The sequence below is a fragment of the Drosophila miranda genome, chromosome 4 (assembly GCF_003369915.1).
Source record: "Drosophila miranda strain MSH22 chromosome 4, D.miranda_PacBio2.1, whole genome shotgun sequence".
Taxonomy (NCBI): Eukaryota; Metazoa; Arthropoda; class Insecta; order Diptera; family Drosophilidae; genus Drosophila; species Drosophila miranda.
The window spans coordinates 10,294,257-10,317,164 of record NC_046677.1 but is presented as its reverse complement, the minus strand read 5'-3'; the positions used below and the strand labels follow the sequence as shown (position 1 = coordinate 10,317,164).

Sequence of the window (22,908 nt, the reverse complement as noted above, 5' to 3'; positions counted from 1 at the left end):
AATATTTTTGTAGTTCTATGGGATTTTATTTATAATGCATTTATATTTTTATTCCATTTATATTTTATTTATTCTCTCAAGAGAGATGGATATCCCTACTGGCTTTTCACTTATATGATTTCCAATCTATTAATTTACTCTTTCGTTAATTTTTTAAATGTTCAATCTACTTGATTAAAAACTTGATTTAATTTAAAATAATTATTGTATGAATTTTATGTATACAAAAAAAATTCTGAATTTTTCAATAATTGTTTCTTAAGTAATTTAATCTAAAATATTAGATTTTTATACAATTCTGCCCATAAAAAGCATTAACTCGTATATTTTATTCCTCAAATTTCATGGAGTAGTGTAAAATATAAAAATAAAATATTACCTAGAGTATTTTTGTGCTACAAGCACCCCCCCTGTGAGTGGCAACCCCCACTGGACTACCGTATGTTTCAGATTCGTGGTACGGTAAATGTAAATGCTCATCAACAGGCAGCCGGCTCTCTTGCACGCTCTCCAGCTCTCTTAGCAGCGCAACAAAAATAAATGCTTGTTCCATTTCCCACAACGTTCCGTCTTATACGCCTGCCACAACACCACAAAGAGTAAACATTCAAGAGACTCGCTCTTTGAGTACCGCTCTCTTTGAGCGTCTTCCGAAGTAAATACAAAGTAACGTTAAGTTTCGTGTTTTGTTTGTGTGGGCGGGCCGGCAGAGTCCAGAGAAATGTAATCAATAATTTTAAATATTTAATAAGGCAGGTAGCAGCAAATAAAAGCAGGGATATGGGTTCCAGAAAATATAATAAAAATATTCTAAAATATATTAGAATTTACAAATATTGAAATTGTTCTTTTAACTCTTTAAATAAATTTAAATATTATGAAAAATATATTTATAAAATTCCTCCCAGGTAGCAGGACGCCTCTCACCTGTTCCCCCCCGCAGCAACTGCATTTCGTCGCTCCCTCTCTCACTCTGTCATTAGGATCCACATGCCATCCACACATGCATTTGCTCTCACACTCTCTGCCGCTGGCACCGCTCTTTGGCTTCGTTGAGTTGCGCTAACGGTACTCAATGCCGCCGACGCTTACAGGTGCACACACACGAGAATGGATTGATACTGAAACTCTCTCCCGCTCTCGCTCTTCCGCTCTTTCACGGCAGCCAGCAGGAAACGTCACGCAGCCAGGAGGAAATCGCAAATGTTCTACGTCCATTTATCCCCACCGCCCTCGCCGCTCTCGAGCATTAGTGTGTGTGTTTGGCGGCTGCTTGCCCCTTGTGTCTGTGTGGCATGTGGATGACATTGTGGCGCTCGTTGAGGCAGCTCCAATTGTCGGGCCAGTAGTCGTTGCGAAACTTTTGCTGGAGTAACGTGTCGCGCAATTGGCGTCGCAATTTTCTGGCCATCCTATCGACGGCAATCCTTTCATCGTCTCATCGGCTGTCGGTTATCGTAAATCGTAAATCGCAAATCGTTTCGCGTTCGGGTGTGTATGTGTGTGCGCGAGGAACAGGTGTGGAAGGAGGTGTGATGGAGCCTCTATCCATATGCAACAGTCTAACCAAAAGTATATCCATCTAAGGAAAGGATCTCCCCCCTAAAACAGGTAAGGGTTCTGCCCTCCCCCCCCCCCCCCACCCATTAAAAGGTAACATTTTCCTCCCTTCTTTTAACCGGCAGTTAGATAAAAGTTAAACGATGTCTAATGTCAATTTAATTATGTGAAAATAACAACAACAAAAAGTTCCTTCTGTGGGCGAAGTATCTCTCTTTTTCGGTTTTCCACTTATTGGGCATTTTCCGGAAAAGTTTATCTTTATTTGGGAAATGGTTAGTGTCTGTGTGTGTGTGTGTGTGTGTGTGTGTGTGTGGGTGTGTGGGGGTAGATTAAATGAAAACTTTTAAGGCACAAATTAAGTACAAATTGCAACTGATTCGAAAGGGGGGACGGTGGGAGGAGTGGTAGCAAAACTGTGGGCGGTGGAAGGGCTGGCTGGGAGGAGTAGATGATTGGAGTATTGGCAGTGCTTGGCAAATTAGATTTTCTGGGGTTACATAAAGCGATTTTGGTGGGGTTATCAATGAAATTAGAGCACAGAGTCTTATGGAGAGTGAATTCAATGAAGAATATGATTTAAGCAAATCTATCCTTGCATCGAAATGTTTCTGGGGATATTATATATAGATTTGAGGGACGTAAAGAGGTTTAATTAAAAGTAATTGGGTATAATTTCTTATAAAATAGATAACAAATATAGAAAATATATGGAGAGATGATGGGTATCATTTTGGGGAAGTTTAAGAGTAAAAACAGCACCTAAAGGAAGTATTTTCGCGGGTTTCTGTATAAGAAATCCATAAAACACTACATAGATACCTATAAAATCTTCAGAGCTCTAGTAATCATTAAGGAATGCTTTAAATGGTGTAAACCATCTATAAAATTTAAATTAAAATGAATTTAGCTTTATTAAAATACCAAGCAAATTGTAATAATTCCTTAGCTCCTTTAAAAATAAGGAACACACATGAAATTCTACCAATTATAGAATGTTTTATGACCTACCACAAGATGAAGGCACTCTCCCTATTCCAACCTCTTCATTCACTCCAATAGCCTTTAAGGCAGCTCCATTTGAAAACCCCAAGCTTCAATATATTCATTACATCATATAATCCCCAATCAATTCCTCTTAAGTCTCTCCATAACAAACGCTCCAATCTGTCACATAATCCACCAAGTTTACACCTTTTATCGACAGCCACTTTGGTGGCTTTCGGTTTGATGAAGTTATTATATGGCTTAAGGCCACAAAAAACTCTCATTAGTTAGAGGCAGTCACCAGGCGTTGACTTAAGCGCAGACAGACCCGTAGACCCTCAAAAGATGCTAATTAAAACCTTGAAAATTAAGTGACTGACTACCAAAATACCTGAGCATTCAAACAGACAACTTTAGCGCCAACTGCAAACAAATGGGCATGAAAATCGATCAACGAGTATGAACCGAGTGCGAGTATTTCTTTCAATATTCATAGAGTCAATAAGGCTGGGCAGGAGCGTGGGAAACAGCCCATCAGCAGCCGTGAAGCCACTCCCCGAAATAGCTCTTAAATGCATTTGCTTTTAATTAAACGAGAAAGTACTACTACTACTACTACTACGAGTATCTATCGAGTAAAAGTGACTTTTGAAATGGTCCGAAACTGGAGATAAAACTGCAATAACTATAAAGGAGGGGTGGGGGGTGGTGGGGGTAGGTGGGTGGTGGGTTTTTTCATGGGTTAAGTGCCACTGGAGGGTGGCTCGAAACACGCACAAATTTGTTAAGCGGGTCACGTACTCCGCTCTCCCACGATCTTTGTGTGTGTGTCTGTGTGTGTGTTGTCATCAACACGAAAATAAAAATCGAAAATTAAACTTGAAACGTTGAACAACAGCAACAAAAAAATGGCAACAAATTTTTTCCCGCTTTTCTGCCGCTCCCTCGGTCGTTTTCGTTTTCTTTAGTGAAAATCGATTACAATAAACTTTAATTTGTTTTCCTTTCGAAGGGCGAGTGCCGAGTGCCACGGTTTCATCAATTTAAAACCTTGAAAATGACGTCAATACACAATTAAATGCCAATTATTTAAAAACAATTACCAAAAAGGGAACACCACACGGGAAAAAGTCTTAGAAAATGGGCGAATGGAAATAGTTAGGGGGTAGCCGAAGGTTTAGATACACTATGATATCTATGAGATATACATAAAGTACATATATTAAAGCTTATGCCCTTTTTTTTTGGGCATATATTTAGATATGCCAAGGTTTTAGCATTTTTTCTTTATTGTTTTTTAGAGTTTTGTCTGTCAAACGATCGCTAATGATTCTATACATATTATTAAAAGATATAGAGCTTCAATTTATTTAAGTTTATTATCATACAAATCTGATATTTCCTATTGTTCTTTGAATTGTCTTTTAAAAAACGAGTTCTTCTAAGAATAGACTTGTTTTTTGATGTTGAATAAAGAATAAATATATATAAGCTATAGTTTTTTGACCTGCTGTTCTTATAGTAGATAAATAATATTAAGGAATCGCTTTAAGAGGTTCCGATGAACAGCCAGATATACAAATTTTTGCATGGAAACCGACAAAGTCCGATAGACAGGCATCGAGTACTATATAATCTTTACAGAATCGAAGAATCTTTAGCTTCCAAAAGTCATCTCCGATTCCTAATACTTTTAGAAATAATAGTGTGCACGGCATAAACAAAACCCGATCTTCAATGTCAGTTAGAGACGAAATTTTGTTTATGGCTTTTAAATCGAATTAAATTCCCATAAAAAACAAAGAATAAAATAAAAAATGTATTTTGTTTAAAACGTGAACAAAATGCCATCAGCGAAGGAGATAAGGGAATGAAAAGGGGAGGGGGAAAGGCAGAAAAAAGCGATGGGTTGCGGAAGGTGGGGGGGGGAGGACTAAATGAGTGCCGAAATGGGGGGGGGGAAGACAATTGCAAATGAGCGAAGAATTAGTAGCGGAGTAGGGGAGTCGTGGAGGGGGCTCAAACGAATCGCTGAAATAACGCGATAAAGCAACAAACAAAGCAGACAACAAAGTAGCGACCGCCGCAAGCGAAAGGGTGAGGGGAGGAGAGGAGATGCAAAACTGCCAACAGACGGCGACAAAGGGTTAATGAGTGCGTGCGAGTGGTGTGCCTCAGCGGGGGGGAAGGAGTGCGTGAGGGTCTACGATTGGAGAGGGAGTGTGGAGGGAGATGAGAGAGAGAGAGAGAGGACCATGATTGCTTTGCGGGCTGGGTTTGACAGGGGGTTAAATTGCACTAATGACCTGCATTTTGCATTTTGAGCACCGAAGCGATTCATAATTTATTTGAAGGATTCCGCCAAGGGTGCATTGTTTGTGCGGGAGGGGAGTGATTTTCCCGAGTGGGGGGGGGGGGGGGGAGGGGAGGGGAGAAGAGTCACGTTTCTGCTGGGAACCCAACAACCTGACACTTTGCATATCGAATCACGCGATGCGAGGCCCAAAGCAAAGCTCTCTCTTTCCCTCTCTCTCTCTCTCTCTCTCTCTCTTTCTCTATTGAAATCTGAAACCTGTTCAAAATTATCGTTCATCTGTCTAGCAAAATTATTTGTCATTCGAAAGATAAACAAAAAAACAAAGGTGTTTGGAACTAATGCTACCTTTTAAACAAAGTTAACAGCCGGTTTTTTTTAGCTCTTAAAAGAAATTAATCCCATAAACAGTCCAGAAATATCATTAGATATAAAAAGCATGTGCATGTTTTTATGGTTTTTCGTGCTAAAAATATATTTTCACACAGAATATCATCTGGAAAATACATATAACAAAAAGCTAAAAGGCTTCCAATAAAACGACATTTCGAACTAAATATTATATAAATGCAATGGAGATTATAGTTGTATTTTTTTCTTGTTGATATGCGAAACAAATTGCATTATTATAAACATAAATTTTTTATTAAATATTTAATCCTCCAAAGCGACAAAAAAAGTCAAAATAAATTTAATTTTATGATGATTTGTATGACAAAAGATACTATATTCTCTAATATACAAAAAGAGGATCAAAAATATGACTATTATTAACCTTCCTACAATCCCAATACACCTTCTTCTCTTCAAAATATTCTATAGCATCTTATAGCCCGTAAGAAGTATATATTGGGTAACTGGATCTTTAATAGACGCCAAAAAAAACTTGATACCGTTAGGAGTACATTTGTATGCATAAAACTCACAAGACCGACAGATACTCTTCACTTATCTAAGCTCTAAACTGTCTATAAGTCTTGCAATATAATACAGAAAGTTCCATAAACTTAACAATCATTTAGATCTTCAAAAGGTCCAGAAAAATGAGATAATTTCAAAGCCACTTAGTCCCTTTTCCGGATTGACTGAACTTTAAGGTACTTCCATCAATTATTTAACCTCTCGAAAACATATAGAAGTGAACCCAACCAAATTTGAACCCAAGCAAATTCGAGTATTATTCATGCTCGTTCGGTGGGGCGGCCCGCAAGTCATTCAACCTCATTCAACCGCAAGCAAGAAAACAAACAAATGTCTTACGTATATGTACAATATATAGGTATATTAATAAAGCTTCTTGATAAGAACAACGCGCCGTTAGTTTGGTGGGTGGCTGGTGGCCTGGTGCTCTGTTGCTCTGTTGCTCTGGGGCTCTGGTGGTGTGGGGAAGGTCGCCTCGCCACACATTTGAAAAAAGCTCCGAGCAAGCGCTCTCCATGTGCAATGAGTGTTTGTCGTTTTGTCGCTCAAATTCGCTGAAATTCTCGTCGGCGTATAAAGCAAGTAAATTGCGTTAAATTTCTCTCAGTTCGTGTGCGCGAAGGCACTTGAAAAGATGTCATCAGCGATCATCAGCATACGCGTCATGCGACTGGAGGACTACGAGGAGGTGGAGGCCTTTCTGGCCCAGCATTTCTTCAAGGAGGAGCCCCTGATGCTCACCCCGCAGGAGGATCAGGCTGCCACGGAGGTCATACCCGCCGAATCGGAGCTGCATTTGTCGCTCATCCGCCAGGGTGTCTCTCTGGTGGCCATCGATGAGGCGAACGGCAATCGCATTGTGGGCGTGATTTTGGCAGGCGCCCAAAAGCCGGAAGACGTCGAGCAGCACTACGCGGAGGCCCGTCAGCTGGAGCCCACCTGTCTGCTGCATCACATCCACAGATTTCTCGCTGGCATCGAAAAGAGCGCCAACTACTTTGAGCATTACGGCGTGGATTCTGCCCTCTACCTGTATATTCTTGGCGTGGACTCTTCGGTGCGCCGCCAGGGCCTGGGCTCTCGCCTGGTCTCCGCTCTCATCGACCTGGGACGCACCAAGGGCTTCTCTGCCATGGTCTCCACCTGCACCAACCAGAACTCCACGCGCCTCATGTCCGCCCTCAAGATGGAGTGCATTCACTCGCAGATCTATGCGGACTACAAAGACGATCAGGGGAGAGTCGTCCTACGACCGCCAGCCCCTCACACGGCGGGCAGTGTCATGGGCATACGCCTCTAGCGGAGGCGACTGCGGGATTGCAGGGCACCAAAGAATATTTTAACACCCAAAAACAATTTTATTTTATACGCAAAATTATAATTATAGATTAGAAAGCACTGTGAATGGAAATAAAGCTTAGTTAGACGTTTTTTATGGTATTTCTGAATCTGAAAATGTTATCGCATACATAAAAGCTTTTCTCTAAAAGCAGAAAGATTGTGGTATCAAGAATACGAGTATTTACTCAATTTTTGAGTATGAAACGTCGCGCGAGTCCAAAAAGCAACAACATTTTGAAGGAAAGTCTCTAAAACCGTTTGATCTGTTTAAAAATGCTATTTGAAAGGCATTTACATTTGTTTCCTATGCAATTATCGATTTTTATCGACTATTGATCGATTACACACTTGTTTCCTATGCAATTATCGATTTTCTATCGACTATTGATCGATTACACACGTTTTTCCTACGTAATTATCGATTTTTATAGACTTTAATCGACTATTGATCGATTTATCATCGTTTTCTTAATCGATTTTTCATCGATTCTTACCCATTTCCATGGATTATGCCTATCTAATACTATACCTTCAAAATATTTCCATAGCTTACACCCAATTCTATGCATTATACCTATTACTTCCGAGTATACCTTTTTAAAGAAATTATACCTACTTCTATGATATACAACTCTTTCTCTAGGATTTCTATAGGTATTAACCCTAGCTATTTCTAGGAACTGTACCTACTTTTATCGCGTCTACCTTTTACAATGGTTTATACCTATTTCTGAAGCTTATACTTAATTCTGCCTCCTTTTTTCTATAAATGTTACCTTTATTCACGGATTTCATAATGTTTGCGGCATTATAGGTTTTTCCATTAATTATACCAATTTTATCCATTATACCATTTTATCCATTATACCATTTCCTATGAATAATACGTTTCACTACGCATTAAACCCATTTTCCAAAGTTTATACCTATTCCTATGAATTATACCTATTTTTTCTATCGCTTATTGATTTCTGAAATGTTAGCTCGAATCACTATGATTTTTCCCAGAAATTTCTCTCCCCTTTAATTCTTAAAGTCCCATCGCTTCTATTCGCTCCACACAAACTTTTCCTCGTGCTGAAGGGACCCTCTCCCCTCTTCCATCTTCTACTGTTACAAGGCAAATGCTGGCTGGCTGCTGCTTTTCTCTTCGGTTTTCTTAACTTTGCTTTTGTTGTTCTACTTTTCTTCGCACTAAGACTAATTGTTATTTTATTGTGTTTGTAATCCAATCCAATGGCGGGGCGGCGTAACGCTAACCACATGCGATGCCTTGGCGAAGCGATACATGCGAAAAAGTATCTACAAGATACACACAAACACACACATGCGTTCTCCCTCCCACTGCCTTTGCTTTTGTTTTTGGAAGACGCGTTGATTACGTAACAGATGAACGCGTGTGGGGGCTTTTTGGGGCTTGACCCCCCTCTCTGTGTGGGTGGACTACCTCAACGAGGGAGGGAGAAGAAGAGCTCGACTCTAGAACGAGCTTCCACTCAGCTGATCGTACGATGGGAAAGCACTGGGAAAGCTTTCAGCTTTAACCTTTGCACTTCTCCCCCACAAAATACTTCTTTAGTCACCAAGCTAACGCCAGAGGGTACACATTTTGGTCACATTTTATTACTCACTAAAGTCTTGGAAAGATATCTTACAACTTAATGGCCATCACTCGTACCTCCTTATGAGGTTCCGGCGGTGTAAATATCACCTTACCCGTTGTACCCTTGTAGTCCTCATATTTAAGCGAATAGATACACTCCATTCCCAAGGCCTCCTTCTGTCGGCCAGAGTAAAAACTCGTACAGTTAGCCGTCATCAGGGGATAGCCCTTGGATCGTCCGAGTGCCATGGCGGCGGTGGCCAGACGTGAACCCAATCCCTTGCCCCTCATCGACACATCCACACAGGTCAAGTGGGAGTACAAAAGCTTGGACACTCCATAGCGCCCGTAGATTTTTGCATCTCTTTCCACCACGTAGTTTATGCGCCTGATGTGACCGGTGATATCCGTGTCCGGCAGGGCCACGGCATCGGTCTCTTGGCGATGCTTCTCCACATCCTCGGGGACCTGTCCCTCAGCCAGCACAAATCCCACAACACGGCCGTCGTTCTCCTCATCGATGGCCACCACACAGGTCCCGTCAGCAATCATCGATTGATGATATTGATCGTACAAATTCCATACTTCTGGATCTATTGCTGCAGCAATGGCATCGCTGAGGGGTTCCCCCCTAATGAACTGCTCTTCGAATACGTACTTAAAGGTCTCATAGTCCGCCAGGGTCATGATGCGTACAGTAATGCCGTCCTTTGTCGTCGGTTCCATGTTGAATTCCGGTTTGTTTTGCGCTACAAAATACCACGGCTCTTCAGTAGCTCTTTCCACTCACGAATGTTTCAATTCGCCCGAAAACAAACCAAAATAGTTGCAGCCGGTGGTGATTAGAATATCAGGCTTTTTTTATGATTTAAAGTGAAAGAGAGATTGTAAAAAGCTACAAATAAAACAATAAAATTCTTGAAGAAAGATTACAAAAAGGTGATGGCACAGTGGAACGATGGATGGAATTAAAAAAATTAAACTGCAGAAAATAAAGAATGTTTTTATATTCCAGAGATAATTTAGAAAAACCAAATTTTAATATAAAGAAAATATAAACAAACAACAAATTAAATTCTCACAAATTTCCCATTGATTTTAGCTAATTTTTAGCAGTGAAAAAACGTTTTTGTCGAGGCACAAATGCCTTCTTTTTAAGAGTAAGAGTCTCACTGGGAGAGAGCTGGCCATGCAATGGAAAAAGAGACTGAGAGAGCGGCTTCTTCTGTCTGTTATATAGATTTATAACCAGAAACAGGAATGCCAAAAATTAGAAACGCTTAAAGTAGAAACAATAACAGACTGCGAAAACAGAAAGGAGCACCCCAGAAGAGACAAAGAGACGCCACAGAAAGTGAGAAGAGGAGACAGGAACTCCCCGCCCAAAAAGGGGGAAGAGAAGACAGGAACTTCGCACCCAAAAAGGGGGAAGAGGAGACAGTAGCCCGCCCCCCTAAAAAGCGAGTAGAGACTCCACCGAAAATACGCAAAAAGGTGGCAAACAGGACCATTTCCTGACCCTGGTCTGTGGACTCTGTCTGCCGGTCCGGCCCGAATTCCCCCGAAAACTGACCAAAAACCAACATAATTTACATGTCTGCAGTGGAAAATCGACAGAGAGAAGAGCAAAGAGCGACGAGGAACCCCGTCTGGACCGTCTGTTTAGCATGTTTGTGCCATCCTGGATCCAGGACTTGCAACAGTTGTTATTCCTCTCCTTTTGAAAACCTTAAATTTCTTAAAGAATTTAGCCTTCGGGTAAAACTCTTTCGAGTAACACTAGAATTTGATTAAATATTTTAATGAATTTTGCGAGTGATTTTTTGTTGTCCTTTAAAAATTCCAGCCTTGTCAAAGCGCCCAAAATTATGCAGCAAAAATGGTTACGACCAAAAAAAAAAAACGAAAACAAAAGCCAGCCGCAGGCCTCCTGGCCACAGACTCTCCGGCTCCACTGTATGTACAGTACACTGCGGCTATGACAGAATATTTGTGCAACTTTTGTCGCCCTCATCGCACACAGGTGCATCGGAAAAATGTTCTCCAAATATTTGCGCAAGTGAATTTATGATTTATGCCACATGCCACACGGTGGGGCACGATGGCTCTGTGTGCCTCTGTGTGCCTGTGTGTGTGCCGGGGCGTGACCTAAAAATATTTTTTCAACCCAACTGCCAAACTAATTAAAAGTGAAAAGTTGACAACATTCTCGCTAGCTGGAATATTTGATTTATGGCAACCGCAACCCATCGCAGCGCAGAGCAGAGCAGAGCAGAGAAGCGCAGCGCAAAAATTTAATGAAAATTCAATCAAAGTTTGCGCCACTCATCGGGGCAGGAGAAGAGCTTGCAACATACTGTACGTACCCCAGAAGCTATGGTGGGACGACCTCCACTCGGCTTTTCTGTTGTTTTTGTTATTGACTAAGTGACCCTAATGAAGATTAATTCAGAACAAGTGCTGCTGCCAGTGCGAGAGTCTGTGTTTTGTTTGCGGCTGATTGTCTATTAAAAAGATAGAATTCTAAAGAGAAATACTGGAACAAAATTGAATGCTGCCGCTGGTGCTGCCGCTAGTGCTGCTGGGTTCCATGACGCACCCAAAGAATATATTTCCCCTCCTAAGTGGATACCATAATGAAGATTTGACTACAACAGAAACGAAAGAGAGTAAACAATTTAATCAAATCATTTTCATTGATTTAGATTTTGTTTGTGCAGATAGCCAGAGAAGATAGAGACAGCGAGATAAAGAGAGAGATCTTAAGATAAAATATATTCAAAATAAGTGGAAGAGAGGCAGCAGACGAAGAGGTAGAAACGACTAGGGAATACTCTGTGAAAGTTATATTAGATATTATAAAGATGAAAACGGAATGGATTTTAAGGGTTATCAAAAGAGGAGTACGAGTATTATGATATTTTGGTAAGGAAATACGGGAAAACATTGAAGACCTTGTTTCGAGGCTATATTTGGAGGAAAAATGGGAGTTATGTCTCAGAAAATAAAGTACTAACATAAGTACTAAATTATAAGGTGAAACTCTGTAGTGGAAAGATGATACTTATATTTTCTTCAAGATGATATCTATAGGGAACTCAACTTGATATATTTGATAACTATCCTAAAGATTAATGAGGTTTTTGCATGTGAACGGGTGTATTTTGAAGGAAAAACTTATTTAAATGCCCTAGACTATGGCTGAAAGCTGATACTATTCGAGAAAATATATAACTAAACACTAACTGATAAAAATTATCATTCTTCTGGGGATGCGATACGTTTTAATACAACTTCAGAAATATCCTGGGGTTTTTCAAGTGTAAAAGTTGAATATTTCTATCATATTTGCCAGAATTAAGCCCAAAACTTTAATAACTAATTAAATATCTTTTATTTCCAGGTAATACCTTCACAACGATTACATTCCGCATTTCCATTCCGGCATACCCTCTCTTAAAACCCAAAAAACGAGAGGCTCCCAAAGGCTTCTGCCTGCCACCAACCTGCAATCAAGGGATCCCCTAAAACTATGTAGTTTTACGAATGGAACAACCAGCTACTTGTCTCTTTTTCGATATTATCTTTAGAGGTAATTAATTTATTAAACAATTTTCATATGCAAGGCCCTCGCGGGGGGTACACGGATGCACTCTTTGGACCCCAAAGGGCAGCCCCGCAGCCAGGCGGCAATCTCTACGAAAATTTCTGTGTGTTTGTTAATTAGTGAAAAATAACAAAAATGGAATTTTAAATTTCAAAAAAAAAGTGATGCATAATTTAACGCTATTCAAAAGAGATATTCCTCCGATTACAATATTTCGTTTCGGCTGCCTACACAATGTGTAACGCATTATAATAATTCCTACTATTCCTAAACTCTCGAGACCATCATCAACATCATCATCTTCCAACTAAATTCAATTCAATTCAAAGTTCGTTTATCTGATTTTCCCTTCAAGTGGTTTCGTCGGACCGGATCGGCCTTTTGCCTGTTGTTTCACTTTTCTATGAATATTTATTTGAAAATTTACCGTTTTGGGCAGTTCTTTTTTTTACCTCTTTCAATTAAAATTTTTGTGTTGATTTTAACGAAATGTTCGAAACAGTTTGTTTGGTTTAGTGAATTTCGAATGTTTTTTAAATGATTTATTAAACAAATTTGAAATAATTTGAGAGCTACTTGGGAAATTCAGGTGTTTTCTCGAGTGGAATTCGTGTGGTGCTTGTAGAATGTTTGGTTCTCCATTGAACGGATAGTTTTATTGAAATGTTGGCAATCGCTGCGGTGAATAGCGATGAATATTGCACTTGAAAGTTTTTTCGGGAATATTATTTTGGAAATAAATATAGATTTCATTTAAATGTAAGAACTTTATTATTTTTCTGACTCGAAAATTTTAGGCTTTATTTTTTTATGGCTTCAGGCTCTATTTAAATTTGTATTTTAGTTTTGGGAATTTGTTTATGTATTTTAGTACAGAAACAATCAAAGTTTTTGTTAAGTTTTTTGTGTTTCTAAGGAAGTGTCATTAAAATATCAATATTTATTCACTTTTTTGTTGACAAGCATTAAAAATTATTTTCGAAAAAATGTATTAATTTTACTATGAAATTTTTTATATTTTATTTATTTTTATTATTTTCTCATTATTATTTAGTTTTATTATTATTATTAGATTATTATTATTTGATTATTATTTAATATTTTTTATTAATTGATTATTATTAATTTTGTTTATCTTTTTTTATTATTTTATTAGTATTAGTTATTTATTTTATTTTATTATTAATTGTAGTTTTTACTATTATTTCAATCAAAAATATATCAATATTGTATCACCTTTTCGGCTTTGAATAGCACTAAGAAATGATTCTACTGATAAGTAGACTGACTCTCTTAAATGTTTAGACTATATTTCTACCCTTATAATATTCTTCGCTGCAAAAAAACAAAACTAAAGGCAATAAAAATTCCCCATCTACCGCGCTGCTGCAAAAACAATTCCCAAAGCGCACCGCAACGACTGGCCAGCCGCCTGCATTTGTAAATTTGTAAATCGATTTTCATAAAACTAACAAAAACAAAGTTGCAAAAAAAAACAAGAAACAAGAAACAACAAAGAAACAAGGAAAGACGCACAACGAGAGGGAGAGAAAAAAGATATTAATAAACAAAAATGATTTATGTGTCTGCTGCAGTGCGGTGCAAGAGCCTCTCCCCGCCCCCCACCACACCCCTTCGCCAATGGTCACTCCACTAACTGTAGCGGTTATTTTTGCTCAGTTTTATTGTTGTTTTTGTGTGTGTGTCGTTATCTCGTTAATCTAATCATTTGATTTAGGCGCTGAGAAGAGAGCGAGAGACCCTCGTAAAAACATTGCAAAGCGGCGCCTGCGCAACAGGTAAAAACGAAACAACGAATAACCAAAGAAAGAGACAAAAGAAAGAGAGACTCTGCGGGCAGACGGAGTGGCGTATTGATCTTTGGGCAGAGCAGCAGCAGAGCAGAGAGCAGAGCAGCGGGCGTGTGCATGACAAATGTTCACTGATTTATTGACAGACTCAAGTGGAGAAAAGGCAGGGAACGGCAGGGAACGGCAGGGAACGGCAGGGAACGGGGATTGCAACGTACTATTGTCCATATGTCAGGGCCTTGGTCACGTTCTTTTCGTCGTCGTCGGTGCCACTTCACAGGGCCCATGCCGCCACCTGCTGTGTAAAAATAGCGCAAAAAAAAAGAAAGAAAAACCATATTCTGTGGAATGGTCTTACGACAGAGCACAGGTCCAGGCCATGACGCTAAACATTCGGACCTGTCTCTGTAATCGGAGAACGAACCACCACCACCCACAAAAAATAAATACAAAAAAAAAAGAAAAACAAAGTTTACACCCAAAACATATCCATCGAAAATGAATTGCTTCCGTAGTATTTTTTTTTGCTCTCATTTCCTATGTTGCAGGTGTTGCAAGTCGGAATTTATTGTGGGACGTCAGCGATTTTTATATAATTTTATTACCGCCTTGGATGTGGGGCGAACGGGTTTTTGTTTAGTTTTTTTTGGGGCTTTTATTTCGAGTGTGGGCAAAGCGAAACGAAAGAGTTTTTTTTTGTTGAATTCTTAAAGATATTTTGAGACTTAAAAACACATAAAATTGCTCCATAAAAGTCCCCTCATTTTCCCGCACCAAAAACTGTAACATTTAACACTCAATCAACAATGAACAATCTATCGAGGCACATCAATCAAATGTGGGGGAGAAAAATAAATCACAACAAAAGCAAAGACGCGCCACTAAAAACAAAGTCAACATAACCTCGATTTGCTTATGGCCAAAGTTAAATACGAATAAGGACATTCCAAGAACCCAAGAAACGGCGACAGCAGAGAACTAATCAACCAGAACAAGGACATGAAAGCACAGGACACAAGAAACAAACAAAACAATAAATAGAAAGAAAGAAAAAAAAAATGGTAGGAAAATTATGATGGAAAATTATGACTTAAGTTGGCGACGGACGCGAACCCTGCCGCTAACGTGAATAAAAGTCATTTGTAAGGCGGCCAGCGCCAGACGACAACAAACAGCTCCCTGGAGAGGGGCGGCCAGGCGGCGGCGTCTGATGGTCAGAGAGTCCGAGTTTTGCGGTCATTATGGTGGCTCTTGGGGTCGACTCGGACTCGTTGGATATTAATAATGAATACTCTCCTCTCTCTCTCGTTTGAACACAAATAGAGAACTTTCGGTTCCGTTCTGGCCTGGCCTGCAAGCAGCAGCAGCTGCTGAAAGGGAGCGCAATAAAAGTGACACGCAAAGTGCTAATTTGTCATCGGGGGCCAAGGCCTTTCGGCCAGACAGAGGAAGTTTTTTAAATGGGAGAAAGGCAAAAAAAAAAAAAGAGTTAGGGAAAGTCCAATGGAAATTGTGGAAGGGTTAGATTTAAAGCGGCTAAAAGGAGAGGATTTTTAGAGCCATTAAATTAAGGGATTTGATCATACGAGTATATAGATAGATCTATCCATCAAGCCTTCAAGGTATGTATATATTCTGGATATTTATTTGAAGATCATAGTCCTGTGAAATGAAGTTCAAGAAGGTTCAAAATTCACTCCATTCTGCACTGTGATTCACTCTCCAAACAGAGTCCATGCTCCCCCGCGTGGGGGAATATTCATGGGGCTAATCATATTCCACATTAACTTCCTGCCTACTGCTCGTCCGAGTATGTGAGCAAACATTTTCCCCCATTATAATATATCTACATATGTGGGAATGGAAAAACTTTACAAACCTCAGAGCAGACGCAGACAGACACAGACACAGACACAGACACAGCGCCACACCCATGCTCTTACCTCAGAGCAAATAAAGATGGGAAAAAAGGACTACCATCCTCCGGGCTCCTCTGCCTCTGGTATCCTTTGGCTTTCGCCACACGAAATGGCAGCAGAAACACACAAAACGAACGGTGGGGATTTTCAAACATATCGCATATACAAAATGCAAACATGTCTGGCAAACACAAATCCCATAAATGTTTTGTGCCCCTCTCTCAATGGAATGGAAGGGGAAGGGGGAGGGGGGGCGGAGGAATGGGCGGGCTAGTGATAAAAACTTGCACACAAAAAAATATTTTCATATGTGAAAATGTGTAAAGTGTAAAAGTTGTTCGCTCTGTGGCGGCGCTGTTCCTTCGTTTTAGTGTTTTCTGTTTTCTATTCCATTTTGTTTGCCTGCTGTTTTGCTCGGCTCTCGGTTCTCGGTTCTCGGTTCTCGTTTTTTCTTTTTCCGCTTCTCTGTTTGCACTACTACTACGACGTATGTACGGACTATGTGAGCATCAGGTGCTGTGGCAAAAGAAATTACAACAAATCCATTTGTAAAATTGCAAACCGAGACCATGAAGGAGGCACCTCTACTCCTCCGCTTATCTCCGCTCTTCGCAAGCCGCTTCCTTCCTACGCTTATCCTTCACGTTGCCTTTGATGGCCTTTTTGTCCTGTCGCTCTTTTTTTGGGCCCTTGGAGTGGCGATGTGTAAGGATTAGGGATGGGCTTTGGGTGAGCGATGAACATCGTTTGTGGGATCTTTCGAGTGATCTAGAAAGGGATGGGTATGGTCTAACAGGAAAAGAAATGTCTTCAGAATGGCTTCTGCTTGGTCTTATTCGTTTAAGATTCATAACAAATATTGTTACTATTTGTAATATTTTTATATCATAATTTTGGGTTATTTTTGATTATTATTTTGAATTATAAAATAAACTAAATATTTTTATTGTTAATTTTAAAGATTGTTTTTAACAATAGATGGGCTTTAGGATTAAATGAGTTTCATAGTTGCTTTGAAGAATATTTACTATCATATAAGCACTAAATGGAACTATTAGAATGTCGCTTTGAAAGGTTTTTCCTTAGAAATGAGCACCTCTATAGGCTTAATGTCATATTTCAGTCTAAAACCTTAAGATAATGAAAAATGTAGAGGTCTCTGAAGATATAGCATCCATTCGATAATCAAAAGTATCTTAAATACCATAAATATCATGTGCATAGACTCGAATCATTCAATAATCGTAAGAGATTGAGAATACCATTAATTCTCGCACGATTCTCCTATAATCTCTCTGATCTCCATGACACTATTTCTTCTTACGAGCCCAGTTCTCACGCATCCAACTCTAAGCCCAAAAAACTGTTATCCCTGATGGCAGTCTCGAGTGTGGCTACTCCTTTTGAGCTCTTGAACCAATTACAAGGCCTACGAGCCCCATAGCTTACGTCTCCTCTTGCACTGCACTCCTGTCATTATGGACTCAAAAATCAAGATGGAAGCCACTCGCTTGCTAGCTCTCGTTTGCTGGCTGCCTGTCATTTGCCTGGGCAAACATTCATCTTGCTAAAGTTTGTCCAGAATTCCCTGCCAGAATCCGAACAAAGACCGTTCCCCAGTCGCAGGAGCAGAGACCGAGACATTCATCAATTTGTTAGGGGAAGCCGTGCACCAGAGAAAAAACAAAAAAAGAACAAAACAGAATAAAAAAGAGAAATTGAAACGAACATTTTTGGAGCTGCCGTTGCAACAGCAGCTTGCATATAAATTTGCAAAAATAAGTGCAGGCGCCAGGCATACCTTTTGGCCAGGGTTTTCGTCCCCCACTCTGGCGCTTCTAGGGTTGCCAGCCACTGCCTTCCGACGCCTTCTGGTCAGCACAAACTACACACACGTCAAATTTCAAACAAGCTCCCCGCCTGCCGCAGGACAACCACCCAGACAGCCTGGCAACAAAAAATTATATAGGAGCCAGGAGTCGCAGACTCCTTCCGACGAAACGAAAAACGACTCCTGGAAAGGGGACGAACAGTTTGCTCCGCCAGCACCTGGCATCTTTTTTCGTCTGCACTTTTCCTGCTTTCTATCTTATTTCATGGTTTGAGCAGCGGAGGGTCTGGAGATGGAGCAGGAGCAGGAGATGAAGCTAGTGCCGGTAGCAACAATGAAAACGGCAGCCAACTCCTGAGGTTTGAAGGTAAAGGCATTTTTGGGGTTCAGGTTTTCGGGCATAGCTGAGGCACAAGGCGTCGGATTTACTTGAGTTTTTAAAGGGTTTTTTTAAAGAAAACTATTTGTATGGCTTGCAAAATGAATAAGAAAAGCCAGAAAGATGTGTAAAAATCAAGATAAAGATGAATAAGAGCTTAAATAGTTTCTATATTTGCAATAAAAGATAATATGTGCAAAGAATCAGCCAATTGGAAGGTTTTATGCGGAATCGGGGTCACCAATTGAGCCAAAAATCGATTTTGGTAAGAAAAAAGATACAATTTTGATTAAATGTAAGTCTTAAGTTTGTATTCTTCACCAATTAAGTCTTCTGAATGATTCAAATACCAACTAAATCTTCAAGTGCTAATTCTGTTGACCTAGTCGGGGTCACCACTTGTGAAACACAGCCAATTTGGTAAACAAATTTTGTATGAATGCAGTATTATACACATATATCCTCCGGATATAAACTTTAAGAGTTCAACAGATGATATTCCCAGGGAAAAACTCTGGTAGTTATTTTCCAAAACGTTGGGGTCACCATTTGTAGTAAAACTAACATTTATCTTGTGCCTTCATTGAAATACTTGCTACATTCCAAATTGCTATCCCAAAAGCAACCTCTAACACTCATTAGATCCTTCAGAAGTACTTTTCGCAGGCGTCCTGTGCCCCGACAAACATTTGTAAAGTTCTATAGTCCCTGGGTTTTGCTCATTGGAAAAGTTGCTTCGCCTTAAAACAATAACTGCAGCTGCTGCTGCTCATCTCTCAGTAGAACTTTTACTGTCTGCTGCCTGCCACACAGCCATCACCCCACCTGACGCTCCTTTTCCCTTTGCCACCTGTCGTGCGGTAGCAACAATTCCCTTTTTTATGCTCCTCTTTCCAGAGTATGAGGATTGTAGCACACGTTAGTTTGGGGAATTGCAAATAAATATTTCAACTGCAGTTGCAGATTATTTTAGTGCTAGTCCGAAACTCCTGAAAGTCGTAACAATCCACGGGAAAATGGTTGCAGCAACAGAAGCAAACAAAGAGCCAGAAAACTGCTGAGACAAGGAGCAGGAGCAGGAACAGGAGGACCGGGTCCTTGCGAAGGATAGTTTCGGCTTAGATTTCTCCAGGGAACTATGATAAAGTGCGGCCCCATAATGAAGAGAAAGGAGAGAACTTTTGTGTGTGTTTTGTGGGCGAAGGTTTTTATTCTCCTCTTCTCTGTTTATTCTCTGCCTCGCAAAATATTTCAATTTGTTCAATTCACTCGAAGCTGGAAGGCTCACTTTCTATTCAGATGAGTGTTCCTGAAGTAAATGCCGGCCAGGACCTCCTGAATGCGCCTGCGACGCTTGTTCTGCATGAGCATCGAGAACAGAAGCTTGGGGTTCAAGCCACGATTGTTCTGACGGTCCAAGGCATCGATTTCGTCCTCGCTGAGTAGATCTCCCTCGTGGTCATCCTCCTGGGCAGCCGCAGAAACTGCTGGACGATCGTTCTCAACAGCAGGGACATCCGGACTTCCCTCCTCTGCAGCATCCACCACCTCAGAGTCGTCGTCAAAGAGACTTCCATCTGCCAGATCGTTCAAGTTCAGGCCCTGCAAAAGATCAGCAAACGATGGGACATGAGCACTCCTCCTGCCATTCGTCGTGTTGGAGCTGTTGGCGGGCAGATATATGCCCTGCATGTTGTTGGGGTTCACGATCAAGAACGTGGGTCCTCCACTCCCGGTGCCCAGATATTCCATTCCCGGGTACTGTGGCTGCGGTGGACGCGTCTGTTGTGGTGGCGGGTAGAACGGATAGTAGGGATAGTGGGGAGAGTGCTGATGATTTTGATGCCTGTCATCGTTCGAATTCGAGGATGGTTGCTGCACAAAGATGATTTGTGGCTGCTGCCTGTGACTCTCCTGGTTGCTGTCGCCATGTCGCAGGTTCCACAACAGACGGGGCACGATCTTGTCCAGGGCTAAAGGAAGCAGGAAACAGTTGAGAAAACGCTTCTCAATTATGGATCTCCATGGATTCCTTACCACTTTCCCTTCTGCTCTTCGAGCCAGTGCCATGCTCAGCTGCACTCAAGGCCACAAAGGCTGCAAACACTACACAAATGCTTAGGATTCTCATGGTTCTCTTCGTTGATAGCTCCAGTGGTTGACTGTGCCTTAAACTTGAGATTCTGGTGACTTTTATAGTAGCAAATCCCATCCCATGCCCCATCCCCATTCCCATTCCATTCTTGTGTGTCATGCGTCGTCAGGTGTTAATTTCACAGTTGATCTATTTAACTGTTTATTTTTTATTCGCACGAGGTACATATCGCCTCGTAAATCAATTTCCAATTCGCAGCATTGTTTCGCCTTTCGTTTTATGGCACTCGTTAAATTCTCCCTCTTTGACCGACTTTATGACCGCGAGTCCGCGAGTCCGTCGCCCGCTCTTTCATGATCGATTTAGCATTAAGTACTTACAGATTGCCTAGCCCCTAGCTACAGATACAGCCTCTGGTCTGCTGGGCGCTCTAATGTGTTTAGTTTATGGCGCAGATACTTTATTTATGATCTGTGTACACTGGTTCTGCAGATCGGATAATTTGCAGTGCATTAACCCCCTTCGTTTCATTGAACTTGAGATACAATTTGCAGTAGTTTTTGGTTTTTGGTTGATTTTTAGAAAGCTGTTGGCTCTGAATCCATGACCTGGTTTTAGGTTTTGATTGTTTTTAGAGGCCTGCCTTTGGCATGTGGCAGATAGAAGATGATTACCGAGACGTTAATTCAGGCAAAACCCGAACTAAAGACTTTTTCTGAGAGTAAACTTCATTAACAGAGGGTTTGAGAGGTTTTCGGTGATTAAACCTTCAGAAAAGATTGCTATTTGGGATAAAACTCTACTTTAAAGGGTTTCTAAGGGCAAAAACCTCCACTTAAGAGTGTTCTTTCTCCATTTGGAAATATTTATGAAGGGCAAACGTCTAAAAAGTAATATTTCTTTGGTTAAAAACTTCCAATTAAAAGTATTTCTATATTAAAACTCTGCTTAAAATATTCTGGTGCATAAATCCTAAGGTTTTTCTATAAATTTAAGCCCCAAAATGTCTGCCCACACTTTCTCTGTACGATTCCTTTGAATGCCCCTCAAATAAAACACATTTCCTGCCAAATAAATATGTACAGCCCAAAGGCTGTTACAGGGAAACTAAAATATAAAATTGGCAAAAACAGCAAACAATATCGAAACGTTATATCCGTTACAATCGAATCGAAAGTAAAAGTCCTATCCTTGTGCAATCAGAAACCAAAGACAACAAAAGTCCCCTCCACACACACACACACACACACACACGAGATAGAGGTAAATATTATTTAAAAAACCGAAACACGTAGGCGAAACACAAAGTACAAATCGCACTCAATCAAAATCACCTCAAGCAGCAGCAGCAACAACAATCTCTGAGCACCAACACACACACACACACACACACACACACAGACTCCACAACAGGAGAGATCCCACAGATGAAATCCCGCATTACATGAGATGGAACGAGGAGCCGAGCCATAAGTAAAAAATAAATAAGAGAGAGAGCACAGGAAGATTGGAACCGAAGGCGAAGGCAACAGGAAGACAGACCGAAAATTCAACACACAGAAAACTGTCATGTACGAGGATTTAACAGATTTAAATTCTATTTGGCAAAGGGGCATGGTGCAGAGCACCGGGGGAGGAGAGGAGTGAGCAATAGAGGAAAAACAACTCTAGAAGGGGCGGGGGGGGGGCATAGTTTGAGCTATGGAGATAAGGGTCTGCTAGGAGTGCGATGGAAGGAGACAGGTCTCCTTTTTTGGCATTATTTTTTCCTTTTCTGGAGACCCGCCCGCCCGCACGCTCTGTGAACGCTTTTGGGGAGCTCTCATCTAACATTGACCAAAGGGCCTTGTGTGGAAGAGAGAGATTTGCTTTCTTTTGTCTTGATGCCCTGCCATTTCCGTATCAGAAAAAATGAAGGGCTCTAAAGGTGCTCTCAATATGAAGTGAAGGTATAGTAAAAGGTGTTTTTATAGTTTTCACAAATTAACATAGTTTTGGGGGGTTATAGGAATCCATAGATCAGAGATCGGTTGAACATAGCCAAAAAAAATATCAAAAACTATTAACCGAAAGTCTCTCAGATATGAAAGCGTCGTAAAAATGCCGAAATTGAGTTATACAAAATTCTATACAAAAAATACCTTTTTTAAATGCCAAAAATAAATAGAAAATATAAATTTAAAAAAAAAATATAACAAAAATACTTTTAAAAATATTAGAAACTTATTTGAAAAAATACCAGAAAATACTGGAAAATACATGAGTAATAGCAGAAATAAAAAACAAAATCATGCATCAAACATTAGAAATAAACCCGAAAAAGATATAAAATAAATTTTTAAAAAAACCTGAAAATCCTTTTTAAAATTTCAGATACATAGTTGAAAAAAGTCCAGAAAAATACTAGATAAAAAACCAAAGCAATTTCTAGCATAATTATTCGACTCATTAGAAGTACACCAGAAAAATATCTAAACTAAATTATAAAAAACCAGAAAATACTTTTAAAAATTACTAAAGGCTTCTTGAAATACTATACT

General features: G+C 40.2%; 4 protein-coding genes across 5 annotated transcripts in view; 2 read left to right on the top strand and 2 right to left on the bottom strand.

Annotated features, from left to right (window-relative positions):
- The first annotated feature begins 1,273 nt into the window (after nucleotides 1–1,273).
- Nucleotides 1,274–22,908, top strand: part of LOC108162126 (discoidin domain-containing receptor 2) — a 156,055-nt gene continuing 134,420 nt past the window's right edge. The window contains exon 1 of one of the 2 annotated variants that reach the window (XM_017296706.2): nucleotides 1,274–1,611. The gene's annotated coding sequence lies outside the window, so the exon portion shown is untranslated. The remainder of the gene's footprint in view (nucleotides 1,612–22,908) is intronic. The other variant, XM_017296703.2, reaches the window with a different exon arrangement.
- On the top strand, nucleotides 6,273–7,226 carry LOC108162139. Its single transcript, XM_017296721.2, has one exon. It carries the CDS (start codon nucleotides 6,417–6,419, stop codon nucleotides 7,080–7,082), a length of 666 nt encoding a protein of 221 aa, XP_017152210.1. The 5' UTR covers nucleotides 6,273–6,416; the 3' UTR covers nucleotides 7,083–7,226.
- LOC108162138 lies at nucleotides 8,707–9,506 on the bottom strand. The gene has a single exon (XM_017296720.2). The coding sequence runs from the start codon at nucleotides 9,450–9,452 to the stop codon at nucleotides 8,775–8,777; it is 678 nt and encodes a 225-aa protein (XP_017152209.1). The 5' UTR covers nucleotides 9,453–9,506; the 3' UTR covers nucleotides 8,707–8,774.
- Nucleotides 19,317–20,531, bottom strand: LOC108162137. Its single transcript, XM_017296719.2, has 2 exons — nucleotides 20,311–20,531; nucleotides 19,317–20,246 (listed from the first exon to the last, which is right to left on the bottom strand). The coding sequence occupies exons 1-2, from the start codon at nucleotides 20,525–20,527 to the stop codon at nucleotides 19,558–19,560; spliced, it is 906 nt and encodes a 301-aa protein (XP_017152208.1). The 5' UTR covers nucleotides 20,528–20,531; the 3' UTR covers nucleotides 19,317–19,557.